Source organism: Ranitomeya variabilis, chromosome 5, assembly GCF_051348905.1.
Source record: "Ranitomeya variabilis isolate aRanVar5 chromosome 5, aRanVar5.hap1, whole genome shotgun sequence".
Lineage (NCBI taxonomy): Eukaryota > Metazoa > Chordata > Amphibia > Anura > Dendrobatidae > Ranitomeya > Ranitomeya variabilis.
Window position 1 is genome coordinate 546,451,724 of NC_135236.1, and position 15,216 is coordinate 546,466,939.

The following is a 15,216-nucleotide window of genomic DNA, read 5'->3' on the forward strand; positions in this document are numbered from 1 at the left end:
AGTGTTACAACAACGTGGTGGAAGACTACCTGTCCACCAGTTTCCATTTACTATCAAATTGGTCTGCCCCATTTAACTTCTGAGTTTCCAAATTGGACACATGACTTGCACTTGCCCTTTATCCTTTGGAGGTTCTGACCTGCCTTGCGGAAATTATACTGTTGGAACGTGTGTTTAGCATAGCGGGGGGAGTCATCACAGACAGGTGCAACCACCTGTCCACATCCAACATGGATAACCTAACATTCCTTAAAATGAACCAGGTGTGGATTACACATGACTTGTCCATATCTTTCGATTACTAGACAACTATAACAGCTGCACCCAGCCAGTCTTCAACTCTATTTGACATTCATTTCATTTAGAGGCCTCCTCCACAAATAAAAATACAAAAACTGTTTGGCTACTTCCTTCTCTGCCTCTTCCACCTGTACCACCACATTCACTTCCTCCTCCTCCTCCTTATCCACTTGGACCTGTTTCTCCTGGTTCAATATTCTTATTTTTTATTTCTTCTCTGCTTAGACTAGGAACAGGATGCAGCTGTATTGAGGAATAGTATTAGGTTTTGAGTGTGCTCAGTTTTACAAAAACACTCTCTATGTGTACACTGTACTGCTCTCTGTCATAGTACCGTACCAAATACTTTTTAGAATCTTCAACTGAGTTGGTGGGAGTAATGGGTCTGCAACATTTTTTCCACTCTTAGGCAATCATGTCTGTGATAGTACTGTGTCAAAAGTCACTGTGTGCATTCTTGAACCCATATCTGTGGGAGTAGTTTGCCAAAAGCTGCTGTGTATACTCTGAAACCTTTCCTGTGGGGGCACTGTGGGACATTGTCGGGGTTTGAAATTTGTTATCAGCTTCTGTGGGGGAAATTTGGAAACATGCTCTGTGAGTGCAATTTCTTACTGGACTACTAGTAACAATTCTTGCTGCAGACCACAGCTCAATCCAAGATCATTCTACAAGCTTTTCATCAGCGGCATTTGAAACATACAATACTGGAGCAGACATTTTTTAGCTGTGGGTGAAATGCTCTTTGAGTGAAATTTGTAAGCTGCTTCTGAGGGGGTAGTCTGCCCCATGGTCTGTGGGTGAAATTTGTAAGCTGCTAATGTACGGGTACTCTTCCCCATGGTCTGTGGGTGAAATTTATAAGCTGCTTCTTAAAAGGTACTTTGACCCATGGTCTGTGGGTGAAATTTGCAAACTGCTTCATAGAGTGTGCTGCTTCCCATCGTCTCAGGATGAAATTTGTAAGCTGATTCTTAGGATGTACTCTGCCCCATGGTCTGTGGGTGAAATTTGTAAGCTGCTTTTTAGGGGGTACTTTTCCCCATGGTCTGTAGATAAAATCTGTAAGCTGCTTCTTATGGAGAACTCTGCCCCATGGTCTGTGGGTAAAATTTGTAAGCTGCTTCTTAGGAGGTACTCTGCCCCATGATCTGTGGGTGAAATTTGCAAGCTGCTAATGTAGGGGTACGGTGCCCCATGCTCTGTGAGTTAAATTTTTAACTGGACTGGAAGTAGCAAGCCTCAGTCTCTGTGAGGGCACTGTTAAAATTTGTGTTATTTATTTACTTTCTATTTTGACAATGATTGCATTGGTGACAGAACCCCTTGAAGTAATTTCCCTATTCACATTTTTTTACAGGGCAATTGTCCTGCTCTTATCCCCATTTAGCTTTTTTTTGCAGCCGACTAGCCCTCAATATACCATTTTACAGCTATTTTAAAGCAGTGAAGTTTGGGTCCCCATTCACATCTATTAGATTCACGTCCTGGGTCAAGTTCGAAACTTTTTACTGTATGTTCGTTGAACCCAGTGAACCTGAATATCCACGGGATCACTCATCTTTAGTCATGTTTTAAATATAGCTGCTTATTTTTGATACTTCCCAGTACTTGTCCTTTGAAAAACTTTGATATAGTCATGTGTGAATTACATGTGTTTCTAGGGTGTGTACACCTAGGAAACACACTAAAAATCTATATGGGTTTTCTACCTGCAGATTTTCCACATCTAATTCAAAACCCACAGTAGGTGTGAGATTTCTAGAAATCCCATGCAATTTGCTGTAATTGTAACAGGCTGTGTTTTGTTGCACAGCGTAAATACACAGCATCAAAAACGTACCAAAAACCGATTGAAGGAACTTAATATTACAGTTTGCAATTGGCACTCATAGTTTTAAAAGTAGTTTTTCTTTGGTTTAGGCCTAATTCAAATATCTGTGATATTTTTCGTATTGTAGTACAGCGGTATCCTCACTGTGCCGTGATGAGGCAGTGACCTAGCAAAAGTTCAAAACAAAAGTCTCTTTAATGTTCAACTCACATCAAGTACACAGCAAACGATATCCTCTGGATCGGAGCCGGAAATCATATCCTCCAGATTGCAGCCGATAAGCACGCCAGTCCACCTCCGAGACCGGTTACCATGGGTGATTGCACCGCTGTGTACGCTGTGGGTGCCAAGCCTCTCAGCTCCCTTGGCTGTTTGGCTCCACTTGCCTGTGTTGCCTAACTCAGGTGGAGCTCTGCAGAGCCGACTGCTCCGTACTCCTGCAAACACCAGATGGACACTAACCCTGACACACCCAACCCTCTGCTTCAGGGGTATTTACAAGCAACCTGTGGCCAGGGGTCACATGGAAAACCAGCCCAGAAAGGTAATGGACTGCCCCACTACCAACATGCAGTCCATTTAAAAAAATAAAAGCCCAGCAGGTTTTCTTAAATCTGCCTTGGTCAAATAGCTTGTCCAAGACTAACACTTACTTTTATTCTGCATTGCAATCAGAGCTACGCCTGTGACTGCAATGCACTCCCATGGCCTCAATACACCTCCGTGTGCATCCTGGGAGGAACACACAGCGACCCTCACATGTAATACCAGTCACTGCCTCACAGTATGTAAAAACATGGACTGTTGCTCATCAGTGAATTGGGTCTGAATTTCATCAGTGTTTTCTCTGTGTGTCAGTTTTAACCATGCTTCAACAGTGATTTTCACATATGAAAGAATAAATTACAAAGCTTCTCTTATAAATTGCTTATTGTTAATCACTGACAACACATATATTACCCATTTATGGCATACGTGTGCTCTCTGAGATTTTCACAGACCCATAAACTTGTAAGGCTAATTTTGATCCATGTCTCAGAGTAAAAAATGGACATGTTTCCGTGATTTTTTACTGATCATTTGTTCTGCAATAAGAACATAATGGGTACATGTTCAATTCATGAAAAATACAGAACACGTACGTGCCTCTATGAGGTCTGAATGAGGCTTTACTTATACTAATGATGTGGACAAGAGATATGTTCAGCTCAAAACGCATTGGATGTTGATCTCATATACTTTAGAGTTTGTCACTACAATATGTTTTTTAAGAAGTTATAAATTAATTATTTGAAGTTTTTAACCCAAAGTGCTCGGTCACTTAATTTATGCAGTCGTGAACTAGATATTCCCTGTGCACCAGCGTCTCCGGGCTTAGGAAAATCATGTGTATAACCTTGTACAAAATTATATTGATTCTAGATTTTTATGGTAAAGCAAATAAGCACAAAAAAATAATTTGCTCTGAATTTTATTAGTTTATTGAAAGCTAGAAAAGTCATGAAAATGTTGACAGAGGTTCCTGGCTAGTGATATGAACTCATTATTACTGGTGATTCTTGTAGTTTTCACATTGAATCATACATCAGGAATGTGCTTTTCAGCGATTTAGTATCAAAGATGCCAAGAAGAAAAGATATTGCAGTTATGATTTAATATTTGATTAAAGATTTGTTAGAATATCATTTTTGGAGCCTGTGAGACAACTCTTATGTGTTGTGGATTTATTCAGATCCTAGAAAAGACATTAAAAATACTTGAGGTTATAAAAATGCTGTTATTATTTACATTGTTAAAAGGCTAAACTTTCTCCCCATAAACATCAATAAGCTTTGGGTCCCCCTAACTTTGTTGTTAGATCACCATATTATCCTTAATTACCATATATACTGGAGTATAAGCCGACCTGAGTATAAGCCGACCCCCCTAATTTTGCCACATAAAACTGGGAAAACGTAATGACTCAAGTATAAGCCTAGGGTGGAAAATGCAGAAGCTACCGGTAAATGTCAAAAATAAAAATAGATACCAATAAAAGTAAAATTAATTGAGACATCAGTAGGTTAAGTGTTTTTGAATATCCATATTGAATCAGGAGCCTCATATAATGCTCCATCCAGTTCATGATGGGCCCCATAAGATGCTCCATACAAAATACGCTCCATATAATGCTCCAAATTAAAATATGCCCCATATAATGCTGCACAAAGGTTAATAATGGCCCCATAAGATGCTCCACACATTATACCCCATGAGATACTCCACACATTATGCCCCATAAGATGCTCCACACATTATGGCCCCATAAGGTGCTCCACACATTATGGCCCCATAAGATGCTCCACACATTATGGCCCCATAAGATGCTCCACACATTATGGCCCCATAAGATGCTCCATACATTGAGGCCCCATTAGATGCTCCATACATTGTGGCCCCATGAGATGCTCCACACATTGTGCCCCCATACGATGCTCCACACATTATGGCCCCATGAGATGCTCCACACATTTGCCCCACTTGCTGTTGCTGCGATTAAAATAAAAAAAATCACATACTCACCTCTCTTCGTTCAGGCCCCCGGCAACAGCGATAGTCACCTTCCTTGTTCCACGCGCCGCTCTGTCTTCCATCCTCTGCACTGACTGTTCAGGCAGAGGGCGGCGTGCACACTAATCGCGTCATCGCACCCTCTGACCTGAACAGTCACAGCCAGAGGATGGAAGACAGAGCAGCACGCAGCGGTGGAACGAGGAAGGTGACTATCACGCAATGCTCACCTCCCCGATATACTCACCTGCTCCCGGTGCGGTCCTTGGCAGCGTCTCACTGTCAGATGGTCTCGGGAGCCGGCGGCATCTTCCTGTGTTCAGCAGTCACATACCGCTCATTACAGTAATGAATATGCGTGCATATTCATTACTTTAATGAGCGGTACCATGTGACCGCTGAACACAGGAAGAGCTGCCCGGAGACCATGGGACATGCAGGGACAGCTGTTATGATCCGGTGACCTTGGAGCCGCATGAGACTTTCTCTGGAGTAGGTGGTACCTGTACTGACCGCAAACCCTAAACTGACACCGCAAGTAGAAGTAGCTGTGGGGTGTACCTAACACGTCCTAGACACCTCGACACAGCCGGAGGACTAAATACCCCTATAGATGGAAATGGGAATTCTATCTTGCCTCAGAGCAGAACCCCAAAGGATAGGCAGCCCCCCACAAATATTGACTGTGAGTATAAGAGGAAAGACACACGCAGGCAGAAAACAGGATTTAGCAAAAGAGGCACTTCTAGCTAAATAGAAAAGGATAGGACAGAATTCTAAGCGGTCAGTATTAAAACCCTAAAAGTATCCACAGCAGATAATACAAATATTCTATATCTAACTAAAGACATAGAATATATATCTGCATTTCCAGAGAATCCAGCATGACTGAAAAATCCAAACAAAGTCTAAGCTGGACAAAAACACAATGAATTGCACTGAATTGTTAAGCACACTGCATGTGTGCTGCAGAGACAAAAAACCAGACACTTATCTTAGCTGAATTGACAGCAGGGCATGAGGAGCCAGACAGAGATGCAATCCCTCCAAGAACAATGGACAACTGGCAAGGACTAATGGATCCTGCACACCTAAATACCTAGTAGAGCTGCAATCAGCAGAAACACCTGCCCTGGATTACAACCCAGAGACAACTGCACTACCACCAACAACCACCGGAGGGAGCCCAAGAGCAGAATTCACAACAGACAGCGCCAGGAGCAGGTAAGTATGTCACCGCGCCGCTCCCCCTCCCTCGCCGACACTGACTCGAGTATAAGCCGAGAGGGTCACTTTCAGCCCCAAAAAGTGGGCTGAAAATCTCGGCCTATACTCGAGTATATACGGTAGGTAAATTTTGTCACTTACCACTTTATACTGGGAATATCCCCAAAGACTTGCTGGTTGCCTTGTCCCTTTTTATTATTATTATTATTATTGTTATCATTATTATAATGCATTTTTATAGCGCCATTTATTTCATGGTGCTTTATATGTGAAAGGGGCAGATATAGACAAGTACAATAACATGAGCAAAACAAGACACATACAAGTACAGAAGGTGAGAGGACTCTTCCCGCGAGGGCTCACAGTCTACAGGGGATGGGTAAGGATACACTAGGAGAGGTTAGAGCTGGTCATGCGGCAGTTCAGCAGACAGAGGATCACTGCAGGTTGTAGGCTTGTTGGAAGAGGTGGGTCTTCAGGTTTTTTTTTAAGGTTTCCATGGTAGGCGAGAGTCTGATGTGTTGAGGTAGAGAGTTCCAGAGTATGGGAGAAGCACGGGAGAAGACTTGCATGTGTTGTGGGAAGAAGAGATAAGAGGGGAGTAGAGAAGGAGATATTGAGAGGATCGAAGGTTGCGTGTGGGTAAATACCGGGAGACCATGTCACAGATGTATGGAGGAGACAGGTTGTGGATGGCTTTGTATGTCATACACCATGTTCCAAATTATTATTCAAATTACATTTTTCTCGGATTTTCCTAAATGGTTGGTGCAAATGACAGTCAGTCTAATAAAAGTCATCACCCGTTAGAGTATACATCAAATTTTATCGAAAAAAACTCCCAATGATAACAGTATTATCTCCAAAATGAATAAAAACTCAAAATGCACTGTTCCAAATTATTATGCACAGAATTTCTAAACATTTGATATGTTTTAAAGAACTGAACATGCTCTTTTGTGGAATTTGAAGCATTAGGTCCCATTGAACAGAAAGCTATTTAACTCCAAAACATCCTAACAGGCCAAGTTACATGTTAACATAGGACCCCTTCTTTGATATCACCTTCACAATTCTTGCATCCATTGAACTTGTGAGTTTTTGGAGAGTATCTGGAAGAAAGTTGTCAGTCAGGAACTCATGATTCCAGCCCAAAACATGACTCCTCCACCTCCTTGCTGACGTCGCAGCCTTGATGGGACATGGTGGTCATCTACCAACCATCCACTACCCCTCCATTTGGAACACCCAGGGTTGCTTGACACTCATCAGTAAACAAGACTGGTTTGAAAATTACTCTTCATGTATGTCTTGACCCACTGCAACTGTTTCTGCTTGTGAACACTGTTTAGGGGTGGCCGAATAGTAAGTTTATGCACAACAGCAAGCCTTTGAAGGATCCTACACCTTGAGGCTCGAGGGACTCCAGAGGTACCAGCAGCTTCAAATAACTGTTTGCTGCTTTGTAATGTTATTTTAGCAGATTTCCTCTTAATCCAATGAATTTGTATGGCAGAAACCTTCCTCATTATGCCTTTATCTGCATAAACTCTGTCTGTGCTCTGTTTCAGTCACAAATCTCTTCACAGTATGATGATCACTCTTAAGTTTTCATGAAATATCTAATGTTTTCATACCTTGTCCAAGGCATTGCACTATTTAACACTTTTCAGCAGCAGAGAGATCCTTTTTATTTCCCATATTGCTTGAAACCTGTGGCCTGCTTAATAAACTGGAACATCATTTTTAAGTAGTTTTCCTTTAATTAGAATCACCTGGAAAACGAATTATCACGTGTTTAAGATTGATTTCAGTGATCCATTGAGCCCTGAGACACAATACCATCCACGAGTTTATTTGAAAAACAAAACAATTAAATCTTTATGACACTAAAATCCAATTTGCATAATAATTTCTGATGTAGTTAGGGTTTTGAACTGGAGCCTCTGGACAATAGAAAGCTAGTGAATGGCTTGGCAGAGAGGAAAGGCTGGGGAATATCGGGGAGACAGGTGGATTAGCAGAGTGTAGGATGGTTTGTAGTGGTGCCAGACTGCTAGAGGGGAGGGCAGAGAGTAGGAGATTGCAGTAGTCGAGGCAGGAGATGATAAGGGCGTGCACTAGCATTTTTGTGGTTTCATGGTCAAGGGATGCACGGATCTGGGAAATAGTTTTGAGTTTGAGTCAGCAGGAGGAGGCAAGGGCTTGGATATGTGGTTTGAGAGGACAGAGTTGAGGATCACCCTGAGGCAACGAGTGTGTGGGACTGGGAAAAGTGAGCAGCCATTGACATTGATGGATAGGTCTGGTGGGGGGGTAGAGTGGTATGGGGAAAGATGATGAATTTGGGTTTGGCCACATTCAGTTTTAGAAAGCGAACAGAAAAGAAAGCTAAAATAGGGATTTTGGTCAGTAAGGAAGTGAGGTCAGGTCCAGATAGTTAGATCTGCGTGTCATCGCCGTAGAGATGATACTGCAAACCATCAACAGACAGGTGTTCTCTAGCTATCACAAAGTGGTCCTTTTCAAAAAGGCTAAGATGCAATTTTTCTATAACTTGATTACGACTGTGATTGCCACATGTGGGAATCCAGGGTTGTACTTTGCGATTATTTTATTATTTTATGTTTCCCAAAAGACCCTACATCAGTTTTCGTCATCATTTCTTACCAATAGGGCTACATTCAGCTTGGAGAGATATTTGAGAGCCACATTCAACCACAGTAGTAACATACAGATGCTGGTATAAAGACAGCCAAATCTTCCGAATCCCCACAAATAGCACACTGTGACCTTATTCCCATTTCTTTAAAGGCAGGATACTTACAGTACAGCCAAGGGTGCCTACTTTACCCCCATTCAAGAATACTTACTGCACTGTTTCTCCCAGGTTCAAGCAACCATCTAGCTAGCAGTGTTATCGTATCTCCAGTTTACCATATTTATCTCCTCCACCCAGTATGTGAGCATCCGGATATGCTTTTCGGTGCAGATTTTACAAAGTCACCATCCGGAGACTTGCTCTTCATACTTGTTTGCTAGACCTGGTGCTAATGCACCAAGTTGGCAAACAGTAGCATGCCACACATCATGGGTCCCTTTAACAGTGTTAAACACTGAGCCGTCATGCTGTCCCTGAGCAACCGTGTTACTGGCAATCACTGACAGAAGCGTTTAAGTGGCACAATCCTTGTGATACACAGATTCGGGAGCCAATGCATAATTTCTTTGGGTTGTCATCTTTGTGCTCGTAAAAAGCCCAACCCAAGACTGGGCTTCATAAAATATTGTCATTACATCTACAGTATGTGCCGCAATAATGCAGAATATAGAACACGTAATAAAACAATCACAGCTTTAAGTCCCCTAGGAGGACTAATAAAAAAGTACAATAAACAGATTTTAAAAATGTTAAAAGATTAAAAAAAGTTTCCCCCTTTTCCTCAATCCAAAATTATAGAAATTCAGAAAGCATAAAAATATAACCATATTTGCTATTGCCACATTCACAAAAATCTGATCTATTAAAATATTAAATTAACCAAAAGTCCTTATAGAGCTCCATCAACAGAAAAATTAAAATAAAGTTAATGAAAGCCTTCGCATGGATATGAAAAATATGTATGGCTTTTGGAAGAAGGATGAAGAAATGAAAATGCAAAAACAAAAACAGTCTGCAACTGAAAGGGATTAACTAAAGCTTACATTAATTATAGCATTTCAATTATCCAGGAATTACTTACAAACTGTTGGAAGAATAAGGTTCACCTAAAAGAGAGAAATCCGTATTAAAAATCCAAGTAAAATGTACAGTATCTATATTGCACTAATTATAATTGGTAAGCATACTTACCAAACTGCACAAAACGTCTACTATAATGTTAACAATTGGTTTAGCCGCCTGCAGAAACAGAAGCAGAGATGATTACCATAATACACAGCAATAACATACAGAATTTCTTAAAACTACACAAATGACATAATAGGAATTAAGGAGTTTTTTAGAAAAATATCTAAAAATAGTTTACATGCGAAAAGATTAGTTACTAATGCAATGTCTGTAGCTAAGATGCCTCTGTATGCTGAATCTGACTGTGATATTTTGTGAATATCGGTCGATCCAATCCGATACCGATACTTCTGGATATCGGAAGGTATCGCTCAACACTAATCATAAGCCTCATTTTCACTGCTCCCTTGCTCACCTCTCTCCTTATTGCTTGTCGTGCTGGGTTGTAGATCATGCAGATCCCAATGGGCAGATTTGGTTTCTTAGTGCATTTCAGTATGGTGTGTGAAGACAAGTAGCAATTACAAGACCATCTTACATCTTGTTTAAGGGGTATGCAGGAGAAGAAGAGTGGGAACTTTTATCCTATACATGGTAATCAGGCCTGCTGCAAGTCCAGATGGCATGAAAACTACTTTTCAGCAAGCAGCTGAACAGAATATCTGTCTAAACCATTGTGGCCGCGTCTAGTTAGTATGCATCATAAATATAATCTAGATTTTTTTCTATATTATTAGCTTGGAAAACCACTTTAATGATAACTAAATAAGTTAAAACCATCACATTAACATTTTTAATGCCAATGACATAGTTATTCAAAGCAAGTACATGCTCTACCAATATTTTACAAAACAGATAAAGCATTTCTCTTTCTAGTCTCCTGCCATAATGTAACTTTCTAGTAATTTTGGAAACATATTGCTAAAACTGTCATGGATGTGTCAGATGCTGCAGACCGTTGCACTGCATCTGTCTGCAGAAGGTCTCAGCAGTTTGCTTTTCAGACTTCTGCCTGGTATATATGATACTAGGACCCAGTAGCCACCTCCCCAGGCTTTAATAGTCACACCTGGATCTGGGTGTCTATAACTCCCAACTTGCTGTTGGGAGATGCGGGTGATATTTTCTACTTGCATTTCCCTGTTGAGGCTTGGAGCTACAGCAGTCGGCTAGCGTCCTCTTTGGAGTTTGAAGGACGACAGTGTTTCTCTCTGAGTCTGCTCAAGCTAAGTTTCCCCTGGTTTTGTTTATCCTAGCTGTCCTTAGTGGTAGGGAGATTTGACCAGCGTTCACCCCTTCCTTAACTAAGCAGGGCTTACCACTTGCGTCTGACAGGGACTAGGTATCCTGCTCGGTGATAGGTGTGGAACCTATTTAGGGTCTCTTAGGGCAGACAGGGTGATGTTAGATCTGTCTAGGGGTCTCCTCTCCCTGCTTCCCTAGTGTTGGGACCACCATCCTCTTATCCCTATGTGTTGCACTTAGTCTGTCCTACACTGTGTGTGACAAAAATATACATGTTTTATTCTCTACTGATGTCTGACTTCTGACAGCACAAAGGTCCAACAACAGCGTGACGTTTTATGTTCTCCTCTTATTTGCATGGGTATCTTTTCAGTAGTGAAATTTTCTTCCATATTTCAAAAACAGACTGAAAATTTAAAGATGGCTTGTTGTCATTCCCAATAAAATAAGAATGCTGAAGAATCATTTTTAGAACTCGTTGTGTTGTTCATCTAGTATTTCTTTTGTGTGTATTGTGAGTTAAAAGGGTTCAGGTACACCACCCAACTAGCAAAACAACTTTACTTTTTTCATAAGCTTCTCTAAGGAATAAAGACAACTAAGGCTGTGTGCTCGCAAGGCATTTTTGGTGATTTTTTGATGCTGCGTATCTTATAGTTCCAGCAAAGTGAATGGGATTTATAGAAACTCATGCCCACTGTGTTTTTTTTACACGGTGTAATCTGACGTGTAATGCAAGTTTGTAGTCTGCAACATGTCAATTTCTCTTGTAGGTACATTGAGTTTTTTGTGCGGATCTTCCTTATAGAATTGCATCCGATGTGGAAAATCCACAGGTAAATAAATTATATGTCTTTTTAATACATTTCCACAGTTGAAATGCACTAAAAACTCATGTAATCCACACATGACTGTATAAATAATGTTTTGTTAAAGCCAAATATCGAGAAGTATCAAACACAAAGCAACAATATTTAAAACAAGACACAAAAATGCATGTAAGAAAACACACTCAAAAACGCAATGAAAAAATGCAAGTAACCTAATTTAGCTGATAGGTACAGAAAAACGTTGTAAAACTTGCTACATCAAAAACTCACCTGGGAACATAGCCTCAAAGTTCTAAGATTCTAAATGATGGTCTATCATATAGACTACAAGTGTTGCCTAAAGCAGAAATAGAAGAAGGCCAACAAGTCCTTATTCTTCAAGTTCTCATAACATTTATTCACTTGATTGTTTGTGATAGGTAATTCCGATAGTAAGCCCTGTTCAGGATATGGTCTGATGTGAGTGATACCAATCTCTGTAAAGCTCTGCTGAGAATGTTAAGGCCTCCATACACATTAGACTATTGTTGGCTGAACCGCACATCAGCAGGATTGACCAATAGTCTAATAAGCAGGGAGGCCTTCTAACTCTCCTCTGACAGATGATGTTGGTGGAAAGAAGAATTTTGGACTTCTGCTCATTTTGTTCTACACATATTAAGCCACCACAAGACTCTGGCTGCAGCTCTCTCGTAGAGAACACAGGAGTTGAGTCCTCCTGTGTGTGGGGGAGCCGAGATAGAAAGAGAACTGTCGGTCAAATATTCATTCACCTGAAAAATAATTATTCTGCAGGGGGATTTTTGGAGCTGTATAAGCATCACAATTAAGCAGATTAATAAACAAGGATATCTATGTATAGAAGTGAAACATGTGGCAAAAGAGGAAAGAAGAAGCTTAATTTACCCCATTAACAGTCACAAGTCCAATTGTATCTTGAGTTATACTTCGAACCACCTAGAGAAATGTAAATGATGAGAAAGCTTCATGATAAAGTACACATTTTAAAGAAACCTCATGCTGCATGTTTTTTTGGGGTATAAACTAATGGATCAGAAGAAAATAAAGCCCTATTCCAGATGTTCTAGTTCTCTGTTCAAAATTACAATTTTCTAGATATATGCAACATAAATAAAAAAGAACCAATGTAAACATTTTGGGTCCAATTTATAATTTGAAGATTCTTTTAAGTAACTTTTCTTGCTGTATTTGTTGATTTTTTTTCACTCTATTCATCATAATGGGGCTCGAGGTTCATGCATTTTGCGAATTGTCAAAAATGTTCTTTGGTTCTGTATTTAACAGTTGCGCTGCAAAAGTTTTTAAAGTGTTTTTTTAGGGGATAATCTGCTGTCTTCAGCAAACAAAATGAGTTTGAATTCATGAAAACTCATGACCATTGTGCATTTAAAGATTACATTGAACTGTGTTTTTTTGTGTTTTCCCTTTAGTCTTCTATACAGATCCTGAAAAAATTGCCACCCTGTCTTTCTAATCCAATACTGGGATATCAGGAGTGCTGATGTAAGAGGAGACTGCTCACACTGCTGTCCACCCTTTCTTTCTGATCTAATACTGGAAATATCAGGACTGCTGAGGTAAGGAAAGATTGCTCACACTGCTGTCCGCCCTGTCTTTCTGGTCTAGTACTGCAGATATCAGGAGTGTTGAGGTAAGAAGAGACTGCTCACACTGCTGTGCACCCTGTCTTTCTGATATAATACTGGAGATCACAGGAGTGCTGAGGTAAGAGGAGACTGCTCACACTGCTGTACATCCTGTCTTTCTGATATAATACTGGAGATCGCAGGCATGCTGAGGTAAGAGGCTGCTCACACTGCTGTCTACTCTGTCTTTCTGATCTAGTACTGCAGATATCAGGAGTGTTGAGGTAAGAAGAAACTGCTCACACTGCTGTGCACCCTGTCTTTCTGATATAATACTGGAGATCGCAGGAGTGCTGAGGTAAGAGGAGACTGCTCACACTGCTGTACATCCTGTCTTTCTGATATAATACTGGAGATCGCAGGCATGCTGAGGTAAAGAGAGGCTGCTCACACTGCTGTCTACTCTGTCTTTCTGATCTAGTACTGCAGATATCAGGAGTGTTGAGGTAAGAAGAGACTGCTCACACTGCTGTACACCCTGTCTTTCTGATATAATACTGGAGATAGCAGGAGTGCTAAGATAAGAAGAGGCTGCTCATACTGCTGTACACCCTGTCTTTCTGATATAATACTGGAGATCGCAGGAGTGCTGAGGTAAAGAGAGGCTGCTCACACTGCTGTCTACTCTGTCTTTCTCATCAAATACTGGAGATATAAGAAGTGCTGAGGTAGGAAGAGGCTCCTCACACTGCTGTCCATGCTTTCCATCAGATCTAATACTGGAGATACTAGAGGTGCTAAGGTAAGAAGAGGCTGCTCACACTGCTTTCCACACTGTCTATCTGATCTAATATAGAAGATATCATAGGTGCTGAGGTAAGAAAAGATTTCTCACACTACCATCCAAGCAATTCTTTTGAATGCTGAGTAGCTGCTCTTGACCTGGACATAGTTGGATAATTTCCATGTAACAGGTTATCTCCGGATCACAGCAGAGGAGCTTCCTACTGCTCATGCTCACAGGCACCTGCACTACATTCTAAAGCAGGTTTGTCAGCGTAACAAGACAAAGGTCTTTTTAATTCTATAGTGATTACCTTTTTAGACAAATGAATAGGATTTCATTATTAAAGGTATTTAGAAACATATTTATATTAACATTTTTTCTTTTTTCTATTCTCTTATAAGCTTTTCCTTTCACACAATGTAAATGTACATAACTAACAGATATGTATTCTTCTAGCAATTTAGTTTCCATATGAACAACATACTGTTCGTCTTCTGAAATGATGGAATTTAGGTGATATATTTTTCTCAACAAATCTACTATGGTAGTGTGATTTTTTTGTTTGAAGTTATGCAACCAGCTGGGGCGCTCTCCATGCTCTGCCCATCCTACTCCATTATTTGGACAGACACCTAGTCTATGGACTATTACCATCACCATCTTCAGACCATTTCACCATACTGACTGATCAGTTAAGCTCTTCACCAAGCACGGTCTGCATGCCCCACAGCAGGTCAGTTTTTCACATATCCTTGGATGGAGTATATAGTGCCCTGCACCTATCACATCTGATACCTATCATATATTGACTATACCATTGCTTCTATGCCTGATTGTTTTATCTATTGGAGGGATTAATATACTCCATTGTGTGCAACTACACTGTATCCAATGTCGGTTACACTTTTACTATTTGATAAATCTATTTGCATGTGCAGATACACTTACATCACTTGCTGCCACTCAGGAGAGTGTGTTTTTTCATTGCACACTACACCCAATTTTCTCCATTTTAAGTGGAAGTTCTAGTGTCATTCTCAATAATT

The 15,216-nt window shown here is 40.6% G+C and overlaps 1 protein-coding gene across 1 annotated transcript in view; it reads right to left on the reverse strand.

Annotated features, from left to right (window-relative positions):
* Positions 1-3,589: 3,589 nt before the first annotated feature.
* LOC143773825 (ranaspumin-like) overlaps positions 3,590-15,216 on the reverse strand; it is a 54,691-nt gene continuing 43,064 nt past the window's right edge. The window contains exons 12-15 of the mRNA XM_077261162.1: positions 12,683-12,733; positions 9,765-9,812; positions 9,655-9,679; positions 3,590-3,869 (exon numbers count right to left, since the gene is read on the reverse strand). Of these exons, the coding sequence (XP_077117277.1) occupies positions 3,868-3,869; positions 9,655-9,679; positions 9,765-9,812; positions 12,683-12,733 (126 nt within the window). The 3' untranslated portion in view covers positions 3,590-3,867. The remainder of the gene's footprint in view (positions 3,870-9,654; positions 9,680-9,764; positions 9,813-12,682; positions 12,734-15,216) is intronic.